Source organism: Penicillium hordei (assembly GCF_028827395.1).
Source record: "Penicillium hordei strain IBT 12815 chromosome Unknown utg000001l_segment0_segment0, whole genome shotgun sequence".
Taxonomy (NCBI): Eukaryota; Fungi; Ascomycota; class Eurotiomycetes; order Eurotiales; family Aspergillaceae; genus Penicillium; species Penicillium hordei.
In genome coordinates this window covers 4,705,388-4,732,184 of record NW_026623142.1, presented here as the reverse complement: position 1 = coordinate 4,732,184, position 26,797 = coordinate 4,705,388, and the positions used below count along the sequence as shown (strand labels likewise).

Sequence of the window (26,797 nt, the reverse complement as noted above, 5' to 3'; positions counted from 1 at the left end):
AAATGTCCTATGTGCAACTGCTCCTGGGAGAGATAGAGGGGGGAAGAAGAAGAAGAGGGGAAGGGAAAGTGGGAGAGAAAAAAAAGAAAAGCGAAAGTGGGGACTTTTTTTCTCCTCCCGGTTTTGTGCGTTTTGAGCTGACTAGCCCATTTTTTTTTCCCTTATAGAAATTCATTGGGTGTATTATTCTCTTTTTTTTAATTGCTCACAGTCTTCTCATTGACTTTTCACTTTGGGCCTTTTTTTTGATTTCAAATCCTCTATACTTTCATGTCTTGACTCACTAGGGTGACTTTTCTGTGCCATCCGTGGGTGCTCCGGTGACGTTTGACAATTATATCACAAGCGAGAGGTGTTCCGACTCTTTTGATAGCTACATATGATCTCTTTGACCTTTCTAAATGCTAAAAAAGAGTCAAATTAGAGCCTATGATTCATTCCATGCTTTTAGCTTTCCAAGGTTCCCTAAAACACTTGACTCTGCCCAAAACCCCTCTATCCTCTATCAACTTGGTGGGGCAATGCAACATTAGTAAGCCTTCAAATTTGATCCCCAGGGTTACCTCAAGCCTATAGCTCAAGAGCTCAATGTATGGTACACCGATACAGCTATTATTGATATGTATATGTATGATTTAAAATAGAGATATCCCAAGCATTCAACCACGTTAAAAAGAAATTCCTCTTTCTACATAAGCCTTGGAGCAAATTTTCACCGATCTTCACAATTGGCTCATGCAGCACCGTGCATTAGTGGGGGGCAAAAGAACTCCTCATTTGGAGGCACCAAGGCATCAAGGCATCAGATCATCCCACCTCCATACAACTACTAAATTATAGGAAGCAATAGGAAGAAACTACAAAGCTAGATGTATGTTGTAGTCAAGGCAAAATTAATGAAACGAATAATTAAAATTTGTCAAACGCTCGATCCTATCACTAAAACAGAGGATCTCAAAACAATCCATAAGCCGGGACGGTCTTCTAGCCCGAGTGTTCCGGTGCCCAGTCCCGGCAGCCATCCCGGCCGTATGATATGGAATCGTGCGATTCCGCGGGCGTTTCCGTTGGCCTACAGAAAAATCCAGATGATAAGATTAGAACCTTTCATCTAGAAGTACCCATATAGCCTCTCTTGCCAATTCGTTCACTCCCCCAAAAGCTGAGCGCAACCGAAAGCAATATCACCCAAGCTCGTAAGCAATTGCCACCTTACCAACCGAGGAATCCAGTGAACAAGCCTATCTATCTAATTCCATTGATGGCCATCTTTTGCTACCTGGGTGCTTTCTAAGCTGTGTATTCTCACATGTGACCTGAAACAATATCCCCGCCATCGCTCCTCGGTGTCATTTGTTTTTTTTTTCAGGATCTCGTATCCTGACCGAACAATCCTAGAAATCGACATATTTTCTGTCACAGTCATGACTATGTTTGGTGTGATACAGTGAAACGGCAACCTATCCAGGGATGAGGCAGGATGCTGCAGATACAAAGTCGCCAGTAGTAAACCTTGTAACTTCAAAATGATTTACACTTAACTGTACAATCTCAGCGCTATGCATGCGTCAGGTTCTATATTTCTATAAAAGCAACGGTTTGTCATGTCTTGTGTTGTGCAGGCTTTAAATGAAGTTCTTTTGTGCCTTCCAAGGCTACCCATGGAGAAATATATACGCGGTTAGTCAAATCCAGACTAAGCAGCATATACATAGGCAGTGCTGCCAAATAGTTTAGAACAAGCAGAACTAAAAACTGGAACTATATAGTTATTACACTATTACATGGGATTATGGACAAGGCAATCAAGAGATTGTTAGCTCAGGTACAAGTGTTACCTTAGCATTTTTGAACCTCCCTAGATGGAAACGAAATATCGTCTTTTAATAATTTATAACATAGACTTGTATAACCCCTCATCATTATAGGTGTTCTAAACTAATACTTTTAGTCTATTAGCCCCCAAATATTCGGGACTCTCAGACCCTCAAACACCTAGCGGGCGCCACCCAATCGCTAAGAGCCCCTTGGATAAGCGAGTCCAATTGCGACTATGCCAAGTTGTTTTGCCATAGCCAGGTGACAATCCTAGGAGTTTAGCGTCAATTTAGTGATATGATATTTTGCCCCTATAGAATAATTAAAATGCCGACGATCTCCAGTACAAAGATGAGTTGTAAAATATCCCCACGTTTAACGGCCGATCGACATGCGTAGTGGGTCGTGGCTTTTCGCCCTGCTGGGCGTCTCTCTTGCAGATGCTTTGTCTCTAGAGAAAAGAGAGATGCCTGCTGTGTTCAATGTGCCTTTAAAACATAAGAAAGCCGCCAAATATGTTGCCAATACCCAGTTAAGGAGGGACAATACAGTTCTTCTTCCAATCGGCAATGATGTATGATGCTTTTGTCTTGATATATTTACTTATACTAACCTTTACCTTTTCAGGAAAATATTATCTACACCAACATCTCACTTGGTACCCCGCCACAGAGAATTGAGGCGGCATTTTGGATGGTCGGCAATGAGTGCTGGGTGCCTGTAGGGACCTCGCATGATTGTGCTACGTTTCGAGGCAATAAAAACTGCAACGGCTCCGGTGGCTATAACAAGACCCTTTCTACTAGCATGAATGATCTGCATTCCAACTTCACCGTTAGCAAGTCGATTGAATCATCCATGACCATCACTGGGGAGTTTGTTATCGATACTCTTGTCATTGGAGACACAACCGTGGAGTCTATGAAGATCGGGATTCTGAATGTGGATGCCACCCAAAGTAAGCCCATATGCCTGTACCATCCCGACGTCATATTTGTTATTGACTAATTTTTTGAATAGATATTATCGGCTTGGGATATGGCGAAACAAACTCGTCTTTTATCTCCCTTACTGAAACATTGGTTAATGCTGGAACCATCAAGTCCCCGGCTTTCAGCATGTATATGGAGAATCCTCTACATTCTATATCCGCAGAAGTCTCGCAGGATGAAAAAGCAGGCGCTCTTCTTTTTGGTGGTGTGAACAGATCCAAATACAATGGTACACTCCACACGCTTCCCATCGTCAACAACCCTGCCGATTATAGAAAGGCTTTCAGGGTCAACATGACAAGCTTTTCTATTAATGGGACATCGGTATTTCCTGAGGGGCCTACGACACAAGCTCTACTTGATCCCTCGCTCTCTTACACCTATGTCCCAGAATCCATCGCGCAGGATATCTTCTCTCAATTGGGTGCCACTGAAACACCAACCTCTGGGCCAGCCTCTATCCCATGCAACATAATTTCCAGTGACACAACACTCACATTCGAGTTCGGGGCTGCGAGTTTCAAGCTTGGAATTGATCTATTCATAGAAAGACGTAGCGTGTTTAATGATGAGGACATCTGCTATTTGGGAATTGCCGCGAAAACTGATACCGAGGATGCAAACTGTGTTAGGCTTGGGGCAAACTTTCTTCAACAGATCTACACTGTCTATGATATGGGCAATGACGAAATCTCTTTAGCACAGAGGAATTGGAACTCCAACGAAGATGAAATCCTCGAAATCACGACTGGCAAGAATGCAGTCCCCGGGACTACGTTGGAAAAGGGTGAGGCAGATGATACAGAAGCCAGAGATGCTCACGAGGAGAAGTCTACCGGCTCCTCCATTGATAAGGGTGTAGGCCTGCGGCTCTCCCTTTCTATCTTTGTGATCTGGGCTCTCTCCCGTTTATAGAATTTGATGTACTATGTTTTCTACGTAGCCTGCCATACAGTAATTATAAAATATTGTTGGTTTGGAATTTGCCTGCCTGATGATCTGTTAATGCATTTTCAATATTTAAAGCCGGGACAGAAAATGGAGTTTAGCATCCCCCCGAACGTCTCCAACCCAGCCACAAATTCATCCCACAAGTCCTTCGATACCATAGGAGCATTGCTATAAGCCTGAAGTCCTGAACCCCGATGATGTTTTCCAAATCTGGGAGCGGGGCATCTGCCGCTTGAGATTCCATCTCCCGTTGGATCTCTCTACTCAGCCCGCCTTGTTCGACATACCAGACAAAGTCTTCTTTTATGACTCCGATATCGTAGATATCAAGTAATTTCGAATTGAGATTGGCTTCCTTGGCGACTTCGATGGCCATTCGATGACCGATCGCTTTGACCAGCGGAAGAGCAAGTAGTAGGATATCCCGATTGAACCGTTCGCTTCGATGAATTCCCTTGGCCAACTGGTGGAGGTGGGCTTCTCCTTCAGAAAATAGAAAGGATTCAAGCCGGGTAATAGGGCGATTCGGATCCTTTGGGGGTGGCATTTGATACCGGCCGATCAATAGTTCAGGATGTGAGTCCTGTTGTAGATGTCAGACTTGCGAGTTTCTGAAGAAAATTAGTGTATATGATATGGTCACATACTAATAGCAAGAACCCGTATATCACCCTCTACAGTTGATACGCCGCGTATTTCTAACTGAAATATCCATATTAGTTATTTTTCTGGTATCTTGACAATATTCCTAGGAAATCACCTCTAGTTTAAGAATATGATTATCTACCTATAAGGCTGATACTTAAATCATTCCCTAGCCCCCCATTCTAGTGTAGTAACTACAATGTATGGATGGATGCAAAAGCATTCGTGGAGCAACAAAAAGAACTTGGAATCTCAAAGCAAGCGATCCACCTCAAGGTTCACGATAGGTCACGATAAGCGATAAGATCTCTTGAGGATCACGATAATGGTGTGTATATCACGTGCCACAGTACACCAACGACATCTGGGAGTCAGTCTTCATCGCTTTGTTCTTCAACACATTCACACCTATCAAGCCTTGTACTATATCGGTGGGAAGCTGTGTGTTAATCAGGCTGCGGGCTCTGAAATATCGGCTCTGCCTTACTTCACCGCCACGGCCCGTTTGCCCCTGCGAAGCATTCCCTATTGGAAGGGCAAATGCAGAAACTCGGCGTGTCGACTCGATTATATGGATGTTCGGATTTCGCATATGGTGGCTCGCTTTTCGATTAAATAAGCGGCCAGTGCCAGGTGAGTTTTAAAATGCTCGGCGGTGCGGCGCGACGCGAGACGATTGCTTCCACCCCGTGTACCCTTCTTCTATCATTGAATCGACCCACGGACTCAATTGATTACGGCCAGTGTAATTTGAAACGGAATGGCTAACGAGTCTCCTAGTCCCGAAGATCTAATTGAGGAGCTCGGATTTCCCCCAAGCGAGCATCAATTCTTGCTTCGTCTTTTCGGTTCGTCCGACCCATTTGCTGGGCTTTCTGGTGCAGACCCTGAGGCCAGTCACAGCCGAAATCAATCTGGCCAAAACAGCTCTACCAGTATTGCTCGCAGGCTTGCATCTGCTAGGCTCAGGCAAGATATTCCTCCGTTTACTGAGTGGATTTCCCTGACTAACCTGCCACCCTCACAGTGAACGTGCCAATCAGCTTCGTCTACGATCTGCGCACCGTCATCCTAGTGACTCTTGTGAAGGTTCAGAACGCAGAGATCGGGTTCACTACGAAGAAGAGTGGACTTCCCTGATAGGTACAGATTCAGAATCTCTGATCTCTGAGTTACTCCAACAGCTTGCAACGGAGGACGAGCCTCCCTGTCTCGACTCCTCTGATCTTCCTGAACACCTTAAGGCATCAGAAAACGTTGCACACCCTGGATCCTTTGGACCCCCGAGCCCATCAGTCTATGACAGCGAAATAGGTGAGCCACCTGACTCTGTTGATAGCTTCAACGAGACCCCCGCAACCCAGGGCAATTGCGAAGAATCCCCGGACCCGAAGGCTTTAAAACAACCTGGGAGCTTTGAGCAGCTACTTGAATCATTCCCAAGACCTCCCGGCCGCAACCAGACAGTCAAGGACCAAAGTTTCTCCCACGTTTATTCCGACACCCAACGAGTGCCACCGAAAGACAGTGCCCAGGCTAACACATCAACGCTTGCCAGCAGTCAGATCAAACCTGCGACCAGTCTTCCTCGGATTTCCCGATTCTCTGAAGAATTGGGTGACAGTAACCCGATCGGAGAACAAGATTCTTCTAGCATTTGTGCCAAGGCTGATACATCTGCACTCGACACCAGTGAGCTAGGTAATACCTCTCCTAGTTCTTCTAGAATCTCCCCGCCGTCTTATTCAACTGTCACCAACACTCGGAACATTTCCCTTCAGATCCCTTCCCTGACCCCCAGCGCCTCTTTCGGAGAGTTACGTCTCCCCGTTGACTATCATAAAGGACAACAAGCGGATCCCGAAACCTCCCACCAGGCTCAGGAGCGCGCAAATCGGTACACCTACATCCCTTTCCCTGAATACTCCTCGAGAGTTCGTCCAATCAGCTACGTGATCAGAAGGCAGCACTCCTTCCGCACTATCTTCGAAGGGCGCGCTACACCTTCAGATTCTCCTCGATATTACCAGAAGACGCCTCTTTATACCTCTGCTCGTCCGTCAACGATCTCTTTCGCCTCTGGAAGAAGGAACACATCAAAACCCAAGAGAATCTGGAAGCGTTGGGTTAAAAAGTTCAAACAGTTGCTTTGTTGAACCCGCAAACGTACGCAATCCGCTCTCAATCATTAATTCTACGTCAGAGAAGCCGCACATCTTTACAATCCCTTCAAACTCGTCTCACTCAGTCCCCATCTTTATCTTTGCTCCTTACTCACTTTTACGCCTGTCTCACTCTTACAACTATCTCTTTTCACACCTCGCTCATTTCAAGCTTATCTTCACTCACAATGGATTCTCGAACATCCCGTCTCTTGGACCCATCCTCGGCAATGGCTGCCATTACCAGGCACAAGGCAGAAGCGATCAAGCTAGCTCGCGAACAAGGGGTAGCCGTCCAAGAGATGTGTCGTCGTGCGAAAACCGAGGTTCCACCATACGAGTTTGAAGAGTTGATAGGCAAAGGTGCCTATGGTCGTGTTTACAAAGGTCACCAAACACCATCGGGTCGACTGGTTGCCATCAAAGTCCTAGATATTGACTCGCTAGACTACAAGTCACTTCGAGATTTCAGAGATGAGTCGATCAAAGATTTCATCCATGAAACAAAGGTGATGAAGCAAGTGAAGGATTCTGGTGCCAAAAACATCAATGAGCTCATTGAAGCCATCTCCATTCACTCTCAGTTGTGGCTGGTTTGTGAGTACTGCCCCGGTGGCAGTGTCCGTACCTTGATGCGTGCAACAAATGACAAGCTCGATGAGAAATACATAATTCCAATCGCTCGTGAGCTAGCTGTTGGACTTCATGCTATTCACGAAGCTGGAATAATTCATCGTGATGTGAAAGCTGCAAATATTCTTGTTCATGAAGAGGGACGTCTGGAAATCTGTGACTTCGGTGTTGCTGGTGTTCTTCAATCACAGCGAGACAAACGATCCACCTGGATTGGAACACCACACTGGATGCCACCAGAGATGTTTGCAACTCGTGGAGAGGCCCATCAATATGGCAATGAGATCGATGTGTGGGCGTATGGGTGCACACTGTTTGAGTTCGCGAACGGGAACCCGCCAAATGCAGGCCTGCGAGAACGAATGCAAATCGGTCGCCAACTAAACCGCAAGACTCCCCAGCTGGACAGCGATATGTACAGCCAAGGTCTGAAGGACCTTATTGCGTACGCCCTTGACTCCAACCCAGAAACCCGTCCCACGATGGCAGATATACTTGCCCACCCCTACATTGCCGATACGGAGGAGGAATATCCAACCGCCTCGGTTAGTGAGTTGGTGAGAAACTACTACCAGTGGTCCCAGCGAGGAGGCCAGCGGATTTCTTTGTTCCACCCAGGCGGTGCTGCGGCAGCTGAGCTCCCAGGCATCGAGGAGTCAGATGATGACTGGAATTTCAGTACTACTGATGGATTCGAGCGAAGATTCTCTGTCATTGACCTGGATGAAATTGCCGCTTCGCTGGCGGAGATGCAGCAGTCAATCAGCCCTACTGACACAACGCCTGAGCAAGACATGTACGAAACGATTTCGGAAGACGATCTTAACTATGAAGATAAGGTCAATTTCGATGAACGTGTGCGCCGAGGCGCAGTGGCAATGGAAGGCCTGTTTAATGAAGAGAAGCCCAGCTACACATATGAAACAAAAAATGACTTTGTCCCCATCGAACCCGCCCAACCCACTTCAGATCTTCCCCTTCGTGCGGAAACAGACCGCTCTTCTGTCACATCAACTTTCCTCGATATCGATATTGGGTCATTCGAGGCCTCACACTACGCAGCAGGAGCTCCATCTGCGCAGCCTTTCCAATTGGTCGATGCAAATACTATCCGCGCGACCCGGTCCAGTCTTCGATTGAACAGGACCTCCTCAGAGAATAGCTCAAAGTCGTCTGTTAGTGGCGTGGATGACGATGCAAACCTCGAGGATACATTCGTGCCTTCTGGTCCTCGACCTCCCACTATGGACTGGAAATTCCCGTCATTCACACAAGATGAAGAGGTCACACAAGATGAAGAGGAGCAACCGGAAGAAAAGGAGACGGAGGTCCCTGCACAGGAGCCCGTGGCAGAGGAGTCTTTCCAGGCTGAGAAGCGAGCCACCATGCAGTGGACATTCCCAGTGATGGGATCTGTGCCCGAGAGCCAAACCTACGATGACCGACATGACACCCTCCGCGCCCCGCTGCCTGAGGTTCAACCTCCGCCGCAGTCGCAGCCACTGTCAACAGATGAACCAGGTGACTCACGTCCTTCAACTTCGGCATCGAATACCTCCGACTCAGATTACGATCCCTTCCGCTTCGATCGCCCCACCACCCCAGAGGGTGCAAACTCGCTTCATCACAGTCATTTCTTCGACACAGAACTCCCCGCAATGCTGGAATCGGCCGGTTACAATGAATATGAGGCTTCAGGGATTCTTGATGGCCCCGGGCCAGACGAAGAATCTCACCCTGTATGGAAGGAACACTCCAGGACTTCCTCGTCCGAACATGGTATGACAGCTTTACCCACCGCCGTTCCAGTTCCCCAAACCCCCACTGCTTCCTCGGTGACTTCGGGCCCGGTCTCAGAACCGGGATCCCCCATATTCGAAACTATTCGACATGTACGACACGATATGTCTGAAGTCCCCATGCTACAGGTAGAAGATAAGGGACCAATCCCCTTCCCAGCTCTCAATGCTCCGAATGCGGCGAGTCTGATGGAGGGCATGGATGATGGTGTGGTAACAGCAGAACTTGACCGTTTACTGGGTGATTTCCTACAGTCGCTTTCGGCGACTGGTGAGGCATTGTCACGGGCCGAGATCAAGCATGAGATGAATGATGTTCAGATTGTTGAGCAGGTCTAGATGACCAGAATATGGGCTTGTGGGGTATTAAGACTGGCAAATATCCTTACCAGAAGCCATGTTGAGTGTCAAGTTATCTACAATTCAATAACTAATATTATGTTCGGTTTGCATGCATGTCCACTACGTAGATTTCCAGGAAGGAGGATGATGTAGACACTACTTCTTGGCTGCTAGAGATAAAGATGTACTTTATTTGATGTCTGAAAATATATTTGGGGCTATGCCTGTGGTATTAAGCGTCCTGGCTGGTCAAGCCCGATAAACATAACTGAACAAGGTAGAAGCATAGGCACTGGACTTGTCTGGCAAGCTCTGGGTTGGCACCTCGAGTGCCCAGGTCTTAATTTGAAGAGGCAGTCTCCAGTCTTGTCTCCTCTCTCTCTTCTTGTCCCATCTCGCGTTTCGTCTTTTCTTCTTCCTCTTCCATCACTTGTTCCCTCTGTATCTCCCCCTATCCATCTTCAAATACCTCAAAAATGCCACAAGAAGCCTCATTTCCCTTTGGTGCCTTCTCTTCTCCACAGAACTCTTATGAATGGAAGAAAGCTCTCGTGGATGTGAAATGGCTATGTTTTAATCAACAACACAAGCAATGTGCCTTGCAATGCAATCAGCTCATAGACACCGCGTCCAGTCCGGTTTGTATTTCACAGATCTCATCCCAAATTCTGATTGCTAACGGGTTTATGCATAGCTTCATCCGATCTGTGCGACCTACCTCCACTATTATGCGGCCACCTCATATGAGTATATGGGACGAGCACCTCATATCTTTTCGGCTGTCAAAGTCCCGCTTCTGACTTCTGCTATGGAACGGTTCCAGACTTGCTATGAGTCTTTGCCAGCTACAATCCCCATGCCGGTTCTGAATCCCAACCAGACCTACTCGCCAGTTACTTTTCTTCATTCGCCCGACTCGACTCCTCGGTCTTCGTTGAGTACTGTCGTCTGGAGCCCTGCATTTTCCCCGGCGCATGGTGTTCTTCCTGGCCCTGATCCAAATGCTCAAGCTCTGTCAGTTCAGAATCTGTCGGCTCATAATGCTAGGCTAGCTCACGCTCCTCCTTCGCCTTTCCAGTCTCCTCCCTCTTCCTCTTCAAACCCTTCTGTTACCACTGCCTTTTGTCTCACGCCACCTCCTACTGTTCGAGAAGTCTCACGTCTTGACTATGACCCTCCTCCTCCAGCCTTTCATATCCCGCCTCCGAACCGTGCGCCTCTGCCTCCACCACGCGCCGTTCCTGTTCGTCCGGCTACTAGGGACCAATTGCTCTCTTTTAATAGTGCCCGAGATAGACTTCCCAATGGGGGATCTATCGTCCGAAACATTGCCCGCATGATTGATAACTCCATTATCGCGGGAACCGACGACCCTTTTGTTGCCCGCGCACCGCCAAAACATCTCAAGCGGCCACCAGTGCGTCTATCTCCAATCAAGTTCCCAGCTGAACTCGAGGACCCGGTAAAGCGCAGCGAGCTCATTCCATCCCCACTTGCCATCCGGAAGAGCTCCGGCGAGGTACTCATGTGCAGCAGTTCTGCAATGATAATCTGCGGAGATTCGGAGCAAGAAACTTCTAGGAATGAGGTGAATCGACCGATCCGAGCTCGCCCTCCCCGGCTACCCTTGAAGATAATCCCATCCGGACGTCTGAATGCTAACACAGAGGAGGCGAGTCCTTCAACCCTAGCACCGCGGCCGAAGCGTCTGAGTCCCGTCCTCTCTTCGCCCACGACCATGGCTCCATCGACACCCACCCCCGTTATAAGAAAGAAGATCCCCACCCTCAGCTCGCCGTTCACCAGCCGCGCAGGCCCGCCAGAGCAGAAAAGCATCAAGTCGCCCTCTTTGCGGTCTAGAAAGTCATCCCCCTTCCCCGCGCCTGTCAGCGCCGAGCGCGCCGCCCAGATTAATGAGTTCAACAACGGCATCAAGTGGCTCCGTGAGCATATTCCCGCCGACGTGACCGGACTCCGTAAGCAGATTAAACATTTTTCGGACCTGCAGCAGGCCCGTCGCTCTCGCAGCACGACTATGGCCCGCTCTGCCTCCTTCTGGACTTTTTCACCCGTTAAGCTTAACCCCGATTCCAGTGAACCACAGGAATCTCCTGTGATTGAGGGGCCTAATATTGATGAGTATGGAAACGTTATTCGGGTTGAGACTAAGGCGCAACGCATTAAGCGGCTCAGGGAAGAGGATTGGAGGATTGGTATTCGGTCGAAGCATAGTCTCTGGAAGGGGACTGAGTACTATGATAAGTTTTGCGAAACTGCTTTGGCGGAGCTAGGTCCGACGGGTTATGGATCTCGCGAATGGCTGCAGCGGTGAGATCTTACTGTTCGTTCTCTTCTTATCATTTGCTCTTTTGCTTTTGTTTTTGTGCTTTTCTTTTCTTTTTCGGGGGTTACCAGCCGTGCAAGTGCCGATGCAGCTGCATGACATTGGAGCTATTCGATTCCGGATGCTCGATGGGTATCGCATCGCTCAACCTATCTAGGTGGTTGACACTCTAGGTCATGGTTATCATCATGGTCTGTGTTTGATCACTTTGGCTACGGATCAAGGTGGTTTGGTGGAGTTGAGGAGTATGTCATCAGGTATACTAAAGGAGATCATCGTTACTTCTTCGCTCAGTTGGTTCAGTACAAAAGATCACGCTATGTATGGTCTTTTGTATGTTTACCGCTTGGATGAAGGTAGCCTGGAAACATCCTTATGGTTGGAGTTGTTTCTTCGACTTAAATCTCAAACTTAATCTTAATTTCAATCAGAAGACAATCTCGCTATTCTTATCCTTCGTCCTAACAGTCTACTCAAAGACCTTTACTCAACATAGAACCAAATCCTTCTCCAAGTCCTCCTTTCCCAAATATGCCGCCCAGTTGATCCCCGAGTTGACCTTGAATCTTGCTTAGGTTTTGGTCCTCGGTGAGTTTCTTGCCTGTGAGGCTTTCTATGAATAGATTCAGGTTAGTATAATTTTCTTTCATTTTCTTTTCCTATCTCTCTCCTTGATATAACATACTTTTCAATCCATAGGACACCTTTGTCTCACCCATGTAGTCCAACAAGAGCTCTTGGAGCTGTTTCTGATATGGGTCTAGGTAACCAGCGACCCAAGCGCCGAGTAGAATTACCTGGAAGGTAAGAAAGAAGAGGAAGGATAGCATGATTGAAAGTTCAAGTTCTTCGGGATATTATGATAGCAAATCTCCAAGTTCAGCAGAGTAGTGGTTGTAGTTCATATAGCTCTGGTTAAGCCTATGACGTCTGGTGACGACGCTGTGCCACACAGGCACCTTGGTGGGGTCGGGGTATTTATTGCCAATCAGGGAAGGACCTGTATATTAGTTGGCATGCAACATGACATTTTTCAAGTTACACAGGTATCATTCTTTTCTCTATTTTGATTGCCAGTCTAAAATAGTGTTGGGATAGAGTGGTGTAGTGGCTCTAAATAGATCTACCACAGTTCTTGGAGCTTAAGATGTTCTATTTGAGCCCTTACCTTTTAATTAGGGGGAAAAAAAGAACAACGTATATATTTGCACTTTGGGGCTAGAAAATAGAAAACAGAAAACAGAAAAGGACGGTGGATTTTCATAGTGGGTTGTAAATAGTGACATCTCCCAAAATCACATGCCATGAGATCTACACTATACATATAGTTAATGTGCGTAAAGTTAACTAATTGGACTTTAATGCTAACCTTGGGAATATACATCTTGCTGTTAATTTATGATCATGATCATAATCATGTTTTTCTCCTCTTTTTTAATTAATTGATATCGTGTTATGTATTAATTTTTATAGAGTCAGCCCTGGAGGCAGTAACATTCCCGGTGTGGCTGTGCTGGCGCTAAACCCTACAGCCCCGAATCAACTCAAGGCTTATCGCGTCTAGAACTCCTGATCTTCCCCTTCTTCAGCCGTTTTATTTTTTCTATCTTTTTTATTTTCATCTCCTTGGCCTGATTTGCGATTGAGCTGCGATATCTGATATTCCTTGGTCTACGTGTGGTATGTCTACTCCATTGGTTCTGTTTAAAATCCTCATGCAGCCACCCCCGCGCATGGTCACCCCTCGAATTGGGCGTTTCTATATTTTCTATATCGCTGACCCTATTCTCCTGCTAGATTGGACACCATTTTTGACCTTAAAAGCCTCAACCCTTCAATCCTCCTCTTCTTCATTCTAGTCGCTACCTAACGGGTTCCGTGCCCATTCGAGCCCATCGCACACCGCGTCTGCCACCTTGGGCGTCTGCAGCCCTATCCCCACATCATGAGTTGTGAGTCGATATTCCATATTTGCGGGACTTTTGTCCTCTGTTCCATTTTGCTATGATTCGCCCTGCGGTCTTGGCCGAATACTGTCCGGCTTCGCGTCAGCCTTTTCCATAATCTGACTCTTCACTGCGTTGGAATTGCCATGTCGATCTACACGCTGCCTGTCAGCCCCCCATGGAATATATGGGGGCTAGGAGGACTTGGTCTTCTAGCTGTCATTTTGTGTCACGGTCTGCTTCGCCATGCTTAAGCCCTCCCCGCTCGGTCGGCTCCTCCAGGGGACCTTTGCTTCACTTGATTTGCGCGATTCGTCTGATACGCCCCGCAATTTACTAACTTACATCCCTCTAGTCGCAAACATGCTCAACAAGCTGTCCGGACAGCCGGAGAGCTACGAAAAGAAGTACGGCCTCCTTATCGTAGCTTCCTTGCCCCACATTCGCTGACCTAGTTTCCGCTGGCTATAGGGCTCTCTATAAATTCGGACGGACGCTGGGTGCTGGTACATACGGAATTGTTCGCGAGGCGGATGCCACCGATGGACAGAAGGTTGCGGTCAAGATAATTCTGAAGAAAAATGTCCGTGGCAACGAGGGCATGGTCCACGATGAGCTTGAGATGCTGCAATCACTCCAACATCCCCACATTGTCTCTTTCGTCGACTGGTTCGAATCTAAGGTGAGCACGTCTCTGTCTGATCCAATCGGTGCAGAGTTCTAATCGCGGATATAGGACAAATTCTATATCGTTACACAGCTAGCCACCGGTGGCGAGTTGTTCGACCGGATCTGCGAGTATGGCAAGTTCACTGAGAAGGATGCGTCGCAGACCATCCGCCAGGTGCTTGATGCTGTGAACTATCTGCACAAGCGCAACATCGTTCACCGGGGTAGGTCTCCTTAAGTCATGCTAGCGCTCTACATGTAACTAACCTCTGCGAAGACTTGAAACCCGAGAACCTCCTGTACCTCACCCGCTCCGCCGACTCTCAATTGGTCTTGGCAGATTTCGGTATCGCGAAGATGCTACACAGCCCCTCCGAGGTACTGACCAGCATGGCCGGCTCCTTTGGATATGCTGCTCCCGAGGTCATGCTCAAGCAGGGCCACGGCAAGGCCGTCGATATGTGGTCGCTCGGTGTCATCACCTATACCCTCCTGTGTGGCTACTCCCCCTTCCGATCCGAGAACTTGACCGACCTCATCGAAGAATGCCGAACAGGCCGCATCATCTTCCACGAGCGGTACTGGCGCGATGTGTCCCAGGACGCCAAAGATTTCATTCTCACTCTCCTGAATACGGACCCCGCCAAGCGAGTTTCCTCCGAGGAAGCCCTCAAGCACGTATGGCTGACCGGAGAGACTGCGAGTGACCGTGACTTGCTGCCTGAAATCCGCACCTACATTGCGCGTGCCCGTCTCCGCCGCGGAATCGAGATCGTCAAGCTCGCCAACCGTATCGAGTCGCTCAAGATGCACGAGGAAGAGGATGGAGATGCAGAGGATATCCCCAGTCCCATGGACATGGGCGACTCAACCGAAGAGCCAAGTGCAGCGGAGCCATCAGTGCCAAGCGGCGATGCCAGTCCTACCTCTGGCCATGCTAAGAAGAAGAGTCTGGCCAGCGCTGCTCGCGGTGCTATTTTCCGTGAAGTTGTTCTGGCTAAGGTTCGTGAGCAGAAGGAGACTGAGGAGCGGGAGAAGGTTGAACGTGAAGCTCGCGAGAAGGCTACTTCTTCGTAAATCGTTTGCCATCTTTCTGTTTGTTTCTTTTGCATATTATGTCTTGTTCATAGGCTGTTCCTATGCCCTACCCTGTACTTCTCTTTTATCTGCCTGGCGGTTTCTTGGATATAATTCTGTGATTCCCATTTATCCTAGTCAATCAGAGTGAATATACAATTTTGAAGCAATCGGCGCTCTTTCTCTTCTTATCTTCACAGAGCATATTCTAAGTTTTATGTACAATTACTATGCCCCCATGGAATTTCCTTGGAAAGAAACTGAACACACCTCACGCAAATTCTATATTCCAAGCTTGGAAGCCAGCACCACTGGTTTATAGACATTGGAGCAAAAGAAGACTGCCAAGAACTTAAGAGATTGTTGATATTCACATGTGATTTATGACATTTACACTATTTCACCTTGCGACTAATTCTTCTAATCTTCAATAGCATAAAATTTTTAGAATGACTATCAAAAAAGACCAGAAATATGAGTATTCTTGTTCGGTGATAGATATTGCCCAATAATTGCGTTGTTGCCTGCCTGTGTAATAACTATGTAATTTTAACACTTTACATAGTAGTTAAGGACTGGTATTTGATTAACTCTTACGATGTTTCACACTCCCAACCTAAGTACTTATATACAAATTAAAATGTTTATGACAAAATAGGAAGCCATCTATCTACCTTGGGATTATACAAGTAGTATGTAGCATGACCAGTATATATAGTCAGGTGTTGATATCACGTGTATTAATGGATAATCTCCCCACTTAGCTTTAGACCCTCATTTGGGAGCGTTTTGACAATATCTCTTGTCTTTTGGTCATCTTATATCCTTTGCTGCTTTAGTTCATTTTCATCTCACTTGTTGAGAGGTTCCTCGCATTGGATCCGTCAACGTCATACATCCGCTCTACTCCACCTCGAGACACCGCCCCTCCTTCCCCACTGGAGCTCAACCATCTAAATCTTTTCTTTCAGCACTCATCGCAACAATGTTCGCTACAAAGCGTCTGAGCAAGGTGAATACACCCTGGATCTGAAGCCTACTGGAATGCGCATCTTGCTGACTCGACATTCACAACTTATAGGAGCTCATTAAGGTACCAACCACTCCGTTCTCTTCTCGGCCTTATCGCGTTTATCCTGCGGATGGCATTATTTGCTTTGGAGCATACCACGGCGTACATGCATATCGCTCATTTCCTCTGACCTTTGACATTATAGATGCAAGAGCATGTCCCACCGGGAATTACAATCGTCAAATGTGACAATCTGGAGGAATGGCAGATGGACATCAAGATCCTTGACCAGAATCCACTTTATCTCGACCAGACTTATCGCCTGAAGTTTACCTTCAGTAACAAGTACCCTATTGGTAAGCCCCATCTTCTCAGCCGTCAGCCTCGGTCTCTATCGTCTCTCACTAGCTCCATTCCACCCCTCTTATCCTTATCTCGTCTTGCAATGATCAGATCATTCTAGGTTCTGACACACAATCTTTTTAGAACCCCCCGAGGTCCAATTCATTCAATGTCCTGCCTCCACCGGCACACCCCGCACGATCCCAATGCACCCTCACATCTACAGCAATGGAATTATCTGCCTTGACCTTCTGGGTTCCGCCGGTTGGTCTCCCGTACAGACAGTTGAGAGCGTCTGCATGAGCCTTCAGAGCATGCTTACCGCCAACAATCGCGATGAGCGACCTGCCGGTGACAAGGAGTTCATTGCCACCAACCGCCGTCGCATCCGTGACATCAACTTTGTCTACGAGGATGACAATGTATAAATCCCTAGCCCCTCCAAAGTTGGAGCTAGTCGGTGGTGTGTGCGGGATAGGAGATGGCCTGTGTTGGCGGGGTGGGGGCATACATTGGCGTTTTCTGCATGGATGCAATTCCGCCCCTTGAGATTCGAGCAGCAGGATTTACATGGTGCCTGAGGAGATTGTCATTCTTCGCGTTTGCATTCACCCTGGCGCTGGCCTACTGTTGGCCTCAATCATGGAATGGGTGGTTTTTTTTTGCGGGCGTTCATGGGTTTTTATCATTTAGCAATCCGGTCAATAAGAGAACCATTTCTCTCTGAGCAATATTTGGTGAGTAGAATAGACAAGAGAGAAGAAATCAAGTAATAGAATCCACAGTATTAACAATTGTCTATTTTGTCCAGGGGAAAACGATAGCGGATGTTCAATGTGATTGGCCAGATCGCTTATATTCCCAAAGTCAGAATGGTACAAACCATCCAATCCCCAAGTATAAGAACGAGCCAATTTTCTCAAAATGACATTCCAGTATAATTATCTTCAAACCCAGAAATGGCACCTACGACTAAAATTGACCTTTTTCAGGGATGGCCTGCAACAGCCATGCTTCCAGTTGAGCGCCTCAAACAAGCAGCCAACAACGCTCTATCCAACAAAGCTATATTTACCGAAGGATTTGCCTATGGCCCGGATGAAGGGCATTTTCCTCTAAGAAAAAATATAGCCGAGTGGCTATCCCGATCCTATGCACCTGTGCAGCCCATCAGCGCAGAGCGAATATGTATTACTGGAGGTGCCAGCCAGAATCTGGCATGTGTATTACAGGTATTCACGGACCCAGCGCAGACAGAGATTACATGGTTTGTGGAGCCAACCTATCATCTCGTCTTCCGGGTATTTGAGGATGCTGGGTTCAGTGGTCGGATGCGAGGGATACCCGAGGACGGGGAGGGGATGGATGTTGCTGCACTTGAACTTGCTTTGGGTGACTTTGAGCAAAATAGAAATTCGGGCCGTCAAGAGGGCCAGGTATGTGCTTTTTCCCGTGCTAAGATAGTTGTTTTCGGGGTAACGCATGCTAATGAAAACAGGAGAAGACATACAAGCCCCACAGGCCGTATAGAAAGATATATAAGCATGTCATCTATTGTGTCCCAAGCTTCTCTAATCCATCGGGGACGACAATGTCTTACTCGCGGCGCGAGGCACTTATCAGAGTGGCGCGGAGGTACAATGCTCTTGTCGTCGCTGATGATGTGTATGATTTTTTCAGTTGGGGCGCAACACACCCCACCAACACGGTTTCGCATCTTCAGCCGCGTCTCGTGGATATAGATCGGGTGGTTGATGGTGGTCCAGAAGATCGATTCGGCAATGTCGTGAGCAATGGGTCATTCAGTAAGCTTATTGGTCCTGGATGTCGGGTTGGATGGGCTGAAGGGACGAAAGACTTCATCTATGGTCTCTCTCAAGCGTGAGTGCTCATTCCTAATTCATAATGCCAAAAGTAAGCTGAAATTTCATTCACAGTGGTTCTACACGCTCTGGTGGTGCTCCTTCGCAACTTACGTCAACTTTCATCAATGAGCTACTTGAGGATAACTTCTTGCCTGAATATATTGCCAATATCCTAGTCCCAGAGGGACGACGAAGACATTGTCTTCTGGCATCGGCAATCAAAACACATCTCGGTCGTTTTGGTGTGTCATTTACTCCTGATCCCGATACTAGTCTAGTCGCAGGGGGATACTACATCTGGGTTCAGCTCCCGCCCGCATTGACCGCGACCCAGGTGTGCCAGCAGGCCCTGGAGATGCAAAATTTGGTACTGGGTGGTGGTGAGACATTTGCAATTCCAGGGAATGCTCCAGAGGGAGACTTGCATCGCAGACTCAGACTTTGTTTCATGTGGGAGGATGAAGGGCGGCTAGTTGAGGGGGTGGGAAGGCTAGGGCTTGTCATTCAGAATATACTTACAAACAACAAATAGATGAAATAGAATTAGTGTCGCCTTTGGGGTTTTTTTTATGAGTGTCATCCTTATGAAAATGTGCAAGCTCTACTTCAGACTTCGAATTTATTACTTCCTTAGATATATCTCATCAAAATTCGTGAACTGCATTTTCCACACAGTTCTAGAAACATGTATTAGAAAGGCCTTGCTCTTGCAGTCGTATATATCGCTTGTAAAAAAAATCCAAACATCCACCGTTTCGCTTAAAACAAGGAATTAGCACCCTTCTGTCATCCGTAGAACCAATATTCTGCAGCATAATCAACTTGGATCGTTCCAGTTTGACCAGCACACGTAACTGGCGGGTCACCTTGGGATGTCACAACTCGGTAGACTTCCTATATAGAACAATTCGGTCAGATATGTATACTCCAGATCCGGTGGTTATGGATAATCTAAGCTTACCCGAATGCCGTTCCCCTTCTTGTATCCTAGCTTAAGCCATGGAACATCACTGGAGGATCGTGATTTTGACTTTGGCGCTGGAGTAGATGCTATTTTACTTGTAGTAACCCAGGAATTGGATCCAGTAAGTCCCATGTCAAAGATCGGGTCTCCACCAGCGTTGAAGTGATGTTCGCCAATAATGAGGTTGGTGCTTCTCGTGCCCTGTGCCACAAGGGCTGCCATGAACGTGAGAGATCCAAGAGGAGTGGCGCTGATAATTGCGGGGACTTCGTGGAGGAGAGCTAGAGATGATGATGCAATGCAAGAGGCGTCAAATAGTGTAGCGGCAGCGCCTATGGCCTTAGGCTTGATGGTGGCGGAGTTGGAAATCAAGGAACCATTCAATGGACAGGTATAGTTCTGTGTTCCCCGGCCCAATGCAATATATTTGAGAGTCATGTTCGTTGATGGTGCTGGCAGCGGTGACTTTGTTGCATCCAGTGAGAGGGATACTTTTGCGAGAGAACAATTCCCGAGGTTGATGTTGTCGAGTTGGTGGTAGATTTGGGAGAATGAGGAAGCCAGAGCCAGAGGGTGAGGAAGACCTGAATATCCTTCCACGTTTGCTACTGCGAAGAGCAATGGCAGCGCTAAGAAGAACTTCATGGTGGCCGGGTAATTTTGGATCTATAAGATGCAGACTATTCCTGGAATTTTCTCGAGCAAATCTAGTGCTGGGATCGTGAAAAGGGACTGGGGTATAAGGGCAAGGATAAAATTAATAAAAGGGAGATATATCTCATATAATGAAAAGTCTGCCTGGGCTACTCTGATATGTAACAAAGGACGTGCTCGGAGTTTGAGATACGCCGCACAGGTAGCAAGGCTCTTGGTGTAAACCGAATTCAGATAAGCGCAGTGTATGTTGATTTAATGAACCTCTGAAGGGACCAATAATACATTCCATATAAATCGACACCGCCATCCACATATGAGTTGTCTATATACTTAGAAAGTATCCGAGTCTGCTGACTGGGCTAACAGTGCCCTAAAATTGGCATCTTTGTTGATAACCCCGCCTATCTCGAAAGGTTGCTGGAGAGATGGGAAATAATATTTTAATTCACTTTTTTAGTTAAAATGAGAAGGATGTAACCACAGGGCTTCATAAGTTACACTAGCACCGTTGTTGTTTACTAGCCGGCAGCAAACGGTCGCCTTCACGTTGTACAACCCTGGAACAGATTGGGGTATGAGTAATACTGTGTAGACTTCGTCAATAACAGTAGTTTATTATAGTCAGCCTCAAACGGCATATTGATCAAGTACATCCTGCCGAATCTTGTAATACTACAGGCGCTTATTTGATGCACCTACTACAGCCTAGATCTCTCATTGGCTACCGGAGAGTTTCTTGCCCTTGTCCCCAGTCATACTAATAACCCTTTTCCTAAATTAGACCACGAATCTCAGGTGCGCAGGAACACTAAAGTTTATGCAGGCCTTCAATATCCCTGATACACCGGTTGTGGGACATAAATAGACTATAAGCGCCCTCACAGCGCCACAGATTCAAATGTCAATCAGGCACCAACACATACATGTATGAGCCATAAAACACGATGTGTGATTTGATCAAATATAAGGCATTAGAGAATGAAGAGCCCAGAATGGCACGACTAGGTAGAGATATTAATGGTTCCTAACCAACTATTAGGAGTGGTAGCTCACAAGGAGTTGGTTTTATGACGATGTAACATGCTTTGGGAGCTCAATTTTTTTTTTTTTTTTTTGAGCAAGGTCCATCATCTCCCATTTTGACATTAGGCTATTACTCAGTTCATTATGCCCTTTTGTTGGGGATGTTCACTATATTCCTTTCACGACGTCGTTGACCGCCCAAATTTGGCCGGGCCCCGACCAGGCCCCATATAGTCTGCTTATGTCATTTTTCACGTGATTACACACCTGAGCTTCTTGGGTTGTCCGGTGTCTAATCACGTGCAGCCTAATCACGACCTTTTCATCACGAGGCGGCTAGCAACACAGCATCCTCAATCACCACTATTGTGACCGTTACAGCGGTTTTCAATCCGAATGTAGCTGCGGTGTTCCCTTCTGCGGTAATACAGGCTCACTCATATCCTCGCGACTTTTACATTTCGTCACCATGTCTGACGGTAGGTTTTCGCAAGCTCTCCCGCCTGACCGTATACTGATCCCCACTGTAGCCGATATCGAGGCCGTTCGACGGCTCCAAGCTGAGCGCAATGCTGCGGCTGCTAGTCAAAAGGGCTCTAAGACCTTTGACCAATCTTCTCAACGCACTGATAACTCAACCAAAGCCTCCCTGACGGAATCCTTCGACACCTTTTTGTACGAACGGGATGGAGCAGAGAAGTTTTCGGGCTACGATACTTCGATCGCTGTTGATGGCGATGAAGAGATGGAAGATGCGGATGGAGGACACAAACTGGTTGGCCAATACACTGCTACCAGAAGCCAGATTGATGAGATGGCGCAAGGAACCGGCGTTGAGGAGGAGGACATTCTGCTAGGCCGTGAAAAGTCAGCGCGAATCGCAGACCGCGAGACAGACTACCAAAAACGTCGATTCGACCGTGGCGCCTTGACGCCGACGCGCGCCGATCCCTTCGCTGCCAACGCGAACGCTGAAGGAGAAAGCCAAACCTACCGTGAAATCATGGCTCTCCGCGAGATGGATAGGGAAGAAGAGCGCGTCCAAAAGCTGATCGCAGAGAAGCGCGAGAGGGGTGAAGACGTCAAAGAGCACCAGGCTACGTTGAAGATGGTGGAACACGATAAAGAAAACGCCGAGGCGCCCATTGCGGTGACCACCGACAAAAAGCGAAAGAACCGATGGGGCGAGGCTACTGCCGAACCGGAGAAAAAATCGCGTTTTGATCAGGCACCTGCTCCCGAAGAAGCACCCAAAACCGGCCGATCTAGATGGGATCTAGCGCCATCTCTCACAGCTGCCACTCCCGTCGGCAACCAAGGACTCGCCACTCCCATGCACCCATCCCAGGCAGGTGCCGCTACACCTGCAGCCGGGTTTGGGGCTGATGTTCCTGGTCAAGTTATTGGCTGGTCCGATGAAGAGCTCGATATCATGCTTCCCGGTGAGGCTGACGGCTACAAGATCCTTGATCCTCCTCCCGGATATGAACCCATCCGAACTCAGGCTCGCAGGCTCACGGCCACGCCAGCACCCATTTCTAGCGCAGGTGGTGTCGGGGGTTTCATGATGCAAGAGCCAGAAAGTGTTCAGTCTGTAGGAAAAGATCTTCCAACCGATATCCCCGGTGTGGGTGAACTTCAATTCTTCAAGGCGGAGGACATGGCCTACTTTGGCAAGCTGATGGAAGGTGGAGATGAAACTAGCATGACTGTGGAAGAAATGAAGGAGCGAAAGATTATGAGATTGCTGCTCAAGATCAAGAACGGCACCCCGCCCATGCGTAAAACTGCTCTGCGTCAAATCACAGACAATGCACGCGACTTTGGTCCCGGAGCTCTTTTCAACCAGATTCTCCCCCTGCTCATGGAAAGGACTCTGGAAGACCAGGAGCGCCATTTGCTGGTGAAGGTCATCGATCGAATCCTCTACAAACTGGATGATCTGGTCCGTCCCTATGTTCACAAGATTTTGGTCGTCATCGAACCATTGCTTATTGATCAAGACTACTATGCTCGTGTTGAAGGCCGAGAGATTATCTCGAACCTTGCCAAGGCCGCTGGTCTTGCTACAATGATCAGTACTATGCGTCCTGATATTGACCACGCCGACGAATATGTACGAAACACGACAGCACGCGCTTTCGCCGTTGTGGCCTCTGCCCTTGGTATTCCCGCCCTCCTTCCTTTCCTCCGCGCTGTCTGCCGCAGTAAGAAGTCATGGCAGGCCCGACATACCGGTGTCAAGATTGTCCAGCATATCCCTATTCTCATGGGTTGCGCCATTCTCCCTCATCTCAAGGAGCTGGTTGGATGCGTTTCAGGTAATCTTAGTGATGAACAAGCTAAAGTTCGGACCGTCACCGCTCTATCTCTGGCCTCTTTGGCTGAGGCTGCGAACCCATATGGTATCGAAAGTTTCGATGACATCCTGAGCCCTCTCTGGACCGGTGCCCGCAAGCAGCGTGGCAAGGGTCTCTCTGCCTTCCTCAAGGCTGTCGGTTATATCATTCCTCTTATGGACGAAGAGTATGCCAACTATTACACCACTCAAATCATGGAGATCCTTATTCGAGAATTCGCCTCACCAGATGAGGAAATGAAGAAGGTCGTATTGAAGGTGGTCTCTCAGTGTGCAAGCACTCCGGGTGTGACTGCCAGCTACCTGAAGGAGCACGTCTTGACAGATTTCTTCAAGGGCTTCTGGATGCGACGTATGGCCCTCGATCGACGAAACTACCGCCAGGTAGTCGATACCACGGTTGATCTGGGCCAGAAAGTGGGCGTTGGCGAGATTCTCGAGCGCGTCGTCAACAACTTGAAGGACGAAAGCGAGCCATATCGCAAGATGACTGTGGAAACGGTCGAAAAACTGATTGCATCACTTGGAGCGGCTGACATTTCTGAGAGGCTGGAAGAACGCCTTATTGATGGTGTCCTTTTCGCCTTCCAGGAACAAAGCATCGAAGACCTTGTCATTCTTAATGGATTCGGCACCGTGGTAAATGCACTTGGCACACGATGCAAAGCATATATCCCCCAGATTGTCAGTACTATTCTCTGGCGTCTGAACAACAAATCGCCCACTGTTCGACAACAGGCGGCCGATCTTATCTCCCGCGTCGCCCTGGTGATGAAGCAGTGTGACGAAGAAGCGCTCATGGGCAAGCTTGGTATCGTGCTCTATGAATACCTGGGTGAAGAATATCCCGAGGTTCTGGGCTCGATCTTGGGTGCGTTACGTGCCATCGTCACCGTGGTCGGTATCACCCAGATGCAGCCACCCATTCGCGACCTTCTTCCCCGACTTACACCCATTCTGCGTAACCGACACGAAAAGGTACAGGAGAACACAATTGATCTAGTCGGTCGTATTGCCGACCGTGGTCCTGAGTCCGTGAACGCCCGTGAATGGATGCGTATCTGCTTTGAGCTGATGGATATGCTTAAGGCTCACAAGAAGGGAATTCGCCGAGCGGCTAACAACACATTTGGTTTCATTGCTAAAGCCATTGGTCCTCAGGATGTCCTAGCTGCTCTTCTCGGTAACTTGCGAGTACAAGAGCGTCAGTCGCGTGTTTGCACAGCTGTCGCCATCGGTATCGTGGCCGAAACTTGCGCTCCGTTCACTGTGCTCCCGGCACTGATGAACGAGTACCGGGTGCCTGATCTCAATGTGCAAAACGGTGTGCTCAAGGCCTTGTCCTTCTTGTTCGAGTACATTGGCGAGATGGGCAAGGACTATGTCTACGCTGTCACGCCGCTGTTGGAGGATGCCCTTGTCGACCGTGACCAAGTGCACCGACAGACCGCTGCCAGCGCGGTTAAGCACGTCGCACTCGGTGTTATCGGTCTTGGTTGCGAGGACGCCATGGTTCATCTGCTCAACCTGCTTTGGCCGAACATTTTCGAGACCAGTCCCCACGTCATCGATCGAGTCATTGAAGCCATTGAAGCCATCCGGATGGCGGTCGGCACTGGTATCGTGATGAACTACGTCTGGGCTGGTTTATTCCACCCTGCTCGGAAGGTCCGCATGCCTTACTGGAGACTATACAACGATGCATACGTCCAGGGAGCCGATGCGATGATTCCTTACTACCCGGATATGGAGGGCGACGTGGACCGACCGGAACTATCCATCATTATCTAAGGATGATGCTGTAATTGGATGGTCTGCTTTTCTCTTGCATTATTAGATACAGATTCTACGGGGTGTGTTGTTTGCTAGCCGGAGTTTTCTTTTCTTCCTTCTGGTCAATATTTTCTTCATACTGGGGGTTATGTTTGGCGTCTCAATGTGTAACTGTATCCCATTTGTGAAAGTTAGAGGAATTTCAATATCAATTCAAAAATTCGATTCATTGTGTTTTGAGATGAGCACGTTGGACATGCTTTGTGGCTGCTTACTATCGCGTGATTCCGGGAAGGTAATATATATTATATCCGAGGATGTACTTTTTACCCTACAATCATTGAATAATAGCCCTACGAAAAGTTCAAATGAACATGTAAAAACTGCAATTTTCATTGATTTCAATCTCTAAATTCAAAACACAACGTGTAGAGTCGATCGTTTCTATAAACCGTACTCCGTACCTCGAATAATCGACACGGCCAAGCATGGTGACAGGGGCAATCAGGCAGGGATCGCTCCTAGGGCCGACAATCATGTCAATCATCGAGATCTTTAAATCAACAGGGTCTGGGGTCGAACATCAACGTCATGTATCGACAAGTACAACATGATATTGATCCTGTAAGTTATAATGTTTCTTCAGCAAAACATAGCAAAATATGTAGTAAATATAATAATCCCTCAACCATTCGGGGGAATCCAACAAACCCCCTTTCCCACATTTTGCCACACAAAAAATAGAAACCAGAAAACTCGTCATCACAGGGTCTCCCGAACAAAATAATCCAAAAGGGAGGGGCAGATGTATTTTCCCAATGGTTCCCCATTGAACAGTCCCCATATTCCTTGCCAAGAGCGCCAAATGCCTAAGCTTGCCGTGGAAGGGTCTTGGCGTAGGAAGTGGCCGCGTAAGCTCTGGCAGATGTGGTTCTTGTGGGGAATATCCATTTTAGGATTACGTTTATACATACTAGTACGGAGTGGTAGTTATGCTTTTCTTTAAGTTACAATATGTACGGAGTACATGCATGGAGTACTCCAATATAGAATGAGGAACTTTAACAGTCTTATATCCTGGCTTGACAGCAAATATGCATATATACCCTCTAAACTATACATCATCGAGTACGTATACTCTGTGCATGGACCTTGAATGTAAGTACAGACGTAAATGTCAGATATCAAGAACCTAATCGGGACTGGAGTATGTACAAAGCTTTCCAAACTACACAGCCTCCCCCTGAATTCAGGGTCAGAATCCCCAATCACAATGCTGAACTACGAACCGCGGAATGGAGGAGATTTTCATGGTTAACGTACTCCATGCTCCATACAAGATTGGAGTCGAAAGAGAACACACAGACCCTGATAAGGGGCTTGTGTAACGCCCCCTTTTTTTTTTTTTACCTTTTCCATGGTTT

The 26,797-nt window shown here is 47.7% G+C and overlaps 10 protein-coding genes across 10 annotated transcripts; 8 read left to right on the top strand and 2 right to left on the bottom strand.

Annotated features, from left to right (window-relative positions):
• Positions 1 to 2,209: 2,209 nt before the first annotated feature.
• Positions 2,210 to 3,725, top strand: N7537_001807 (uncharacterized protein; the record flags this gene model as incomplete). Its single annotated transcript, XM_056892865.1, has 3 exons — positions 2,210 to 2,392; positions 2,446 to 2,776; positions 2,839 to 3,725. 3 exons carry the CDS (start codon positions 2,210 to 2,212, stop codon positions 3,723 to 3,725), a joined length of 1,401 nt encoding a protein of 466 aa, XP_056757860.1.
• A 1,441-nt stretch (positions 3,726 to 5,166) lies between these two features.
• N7537_001806 (uncharacterized protein) lies at positions 5,167 to 6,562 on the top strand (the record flags this gene model as incomplete). Its single annotated transcript, XM_056892864.1, has 2 exons — positions 5,167 to 5,399; positions 5,434 to 6,562. The coding sequence occupies 2 exons, from the start codon at positions 5,167 to 5,169 to the stop codon at positions 6,560 to 6,562; spliced, it is 1,362 nt and encodes a 453-aa protein (XP_056757859.1).
• Positions 6,563 to 6,756: 194 nt separating this feature from the next.
• Positions 6,757 to 9,339, top strand: N7537_001805 (putative serine/threonine protein kinase; the record flags this gene model as incomplete). The annotated part of the gene is made up of 1 exon (XM_056892863.1): positions 6,757 to 9,339. One exon carries the CDS (start codon positions 6,757 to 6,759, stop codon positions 9,337 to 9,339), a length of 2,583 nt encoding a protein of 860 aa, XP_056757858.1.
• A 479-nt stretch (positions 9,340 to 9,818) lies between these two features.
• Positions 9,819 to 11,674, top strand: N7537_001804 (uncharacterized protein; the record flags this gene model as incomplete). Its single annotated transcript, XM_056892862.1, has 2 exons — positions 9,819 to 9,980; positions 10,037 to 11,674. 2 exons carry the CDS (start codon positions 9,819 to 9,821, stop codon positions 11,672 to 11,674), a joined length of 1,800 nt encoding a protein of 599 aa, XP_056757857.1.
• A 485-nt stretch (positions 11,675 to 12,159) lies between these two features.
• Positions 12,160 to 12,516, bottom strand: N7537_001803 (uncharacterized protein; the record flags this gene model as incomplete). Its single annotated transcript, XM_056892861.1, has 2 exons — positions 12,160 to 12,299; positions 12,372 to 12,516. 2 exons carry the CDS (start codon positions 12,514 to 12,516, stop codon positions 12,160 to 12,162), a joined length of 285 nt encoding a protein of 94 aa, XP_056757856.1.
• Positions 12,517 to 13,631: 1,115 nt separating this feature from the next.
• N7537_001802 (serine/threonine-protein kinase) lies at positions 13,632 to 15,378 on the top strand (the record flags this gene model as incomplete). The annotated part of the gene is made up of 5 exons (XM_056892860.1): positions 13,632 to 13,638; positions 13,988 to 14,039; positions 14,104 to 14,314; positions 14,369 to 14,525; positions 14,579 to 15,378. The coding sequence occupies 5 exons, from the start codon at positions 13,632 to 13,634 to the stop codon at positions 15,376 to 15,378; spliced, it is 1,227 nt and encodes a 408-aa protein (XP_056757855.1).
• A 985-nt stretch (positions 15,379 to 16,363) lies between these two features.
• N7537_001801 (ubiquitin-conjugating enzyme E2) lies at positions 16,364 to 17,160 on the top strand (the record flags this gene model as incomplete). The annotated part of the gene is made up of 4 exons (XM_056892859.1): positions 16,364 to 16,390; positions 16,460 to 16,471; positions 16,596 to 16,746; positions 16,877 to 17,160. 4 exons carry the CDS (start codon positions 16,364 to 16,366, stop codon positions 17,158 to 17,160), a joined length of 474 nt encoding a protein of 157 aa, XP_056757854.1.
• A 582-nt stretch (positions 17,161 to 17,742) lies between these two features.
• N7537_001800 (aminotransferase-like domain-containing protein) lies at positions 17,743 to 19,129 on the top strand (the record flags this gene model as incomplete). Its single annotated transcript, XM_056892858.1, has 3 exons — positions 17,743 to 18,168; positions 18,231 to 18,613; positions 18,670 to 19,129. The coding sequence occupies 3 exons, from the start codon at positions 17,743 to 17,745 to the stop codon at positions 19,127 to 19,129; spliced, it is 1,269 nt and encodes a 422-aa protein (XP_056757853.1).
• Positions 19,130 to 19,383: 254 nt separating this feature from the next.
• On the bottom strand, positions 19,384 to 20,206 carry N7537_001799 (DUF3455 domain-containing protein; the record flags this gene model as incomplete). The annotated part of the gene is made up of 2 exons (XM_056892857.1): positions 19,384 to 19,491; positions 19,559 to 20,206. 2 exons carry the CDS (start codon positions 20,204 to 20,206, stop codon positions 19,384 to 19,386), a joined length of 756 nt encoding a protein of 251 aa, XP_056757852.1.
• Positions 20,207 to 21,710: 1,504 nt separating this feature from the next.
• On the top strand, positions 21,711 to 25,391 carry N7537_001798 (U2 snRNP complex subunit HSH155; the record flags this gene model as incomplete). The annotated part of the gene is made up of 2 exons (XM_056892856.1): positions 21,711 to 21,720; positions 21,772 to 25,391. The coding sequence occupies 2 exons, from the start codon at positions 21,711 to 21,713 to the stop codon at positions 25,389 to 25,391; spliced, it is 3,630 nt and encodes a 1,209-aa protein (XP_056757851.1).
• Between the last annotated feature and the right edge of the window lie 1,406 nt (positions 25,392 to 26,797).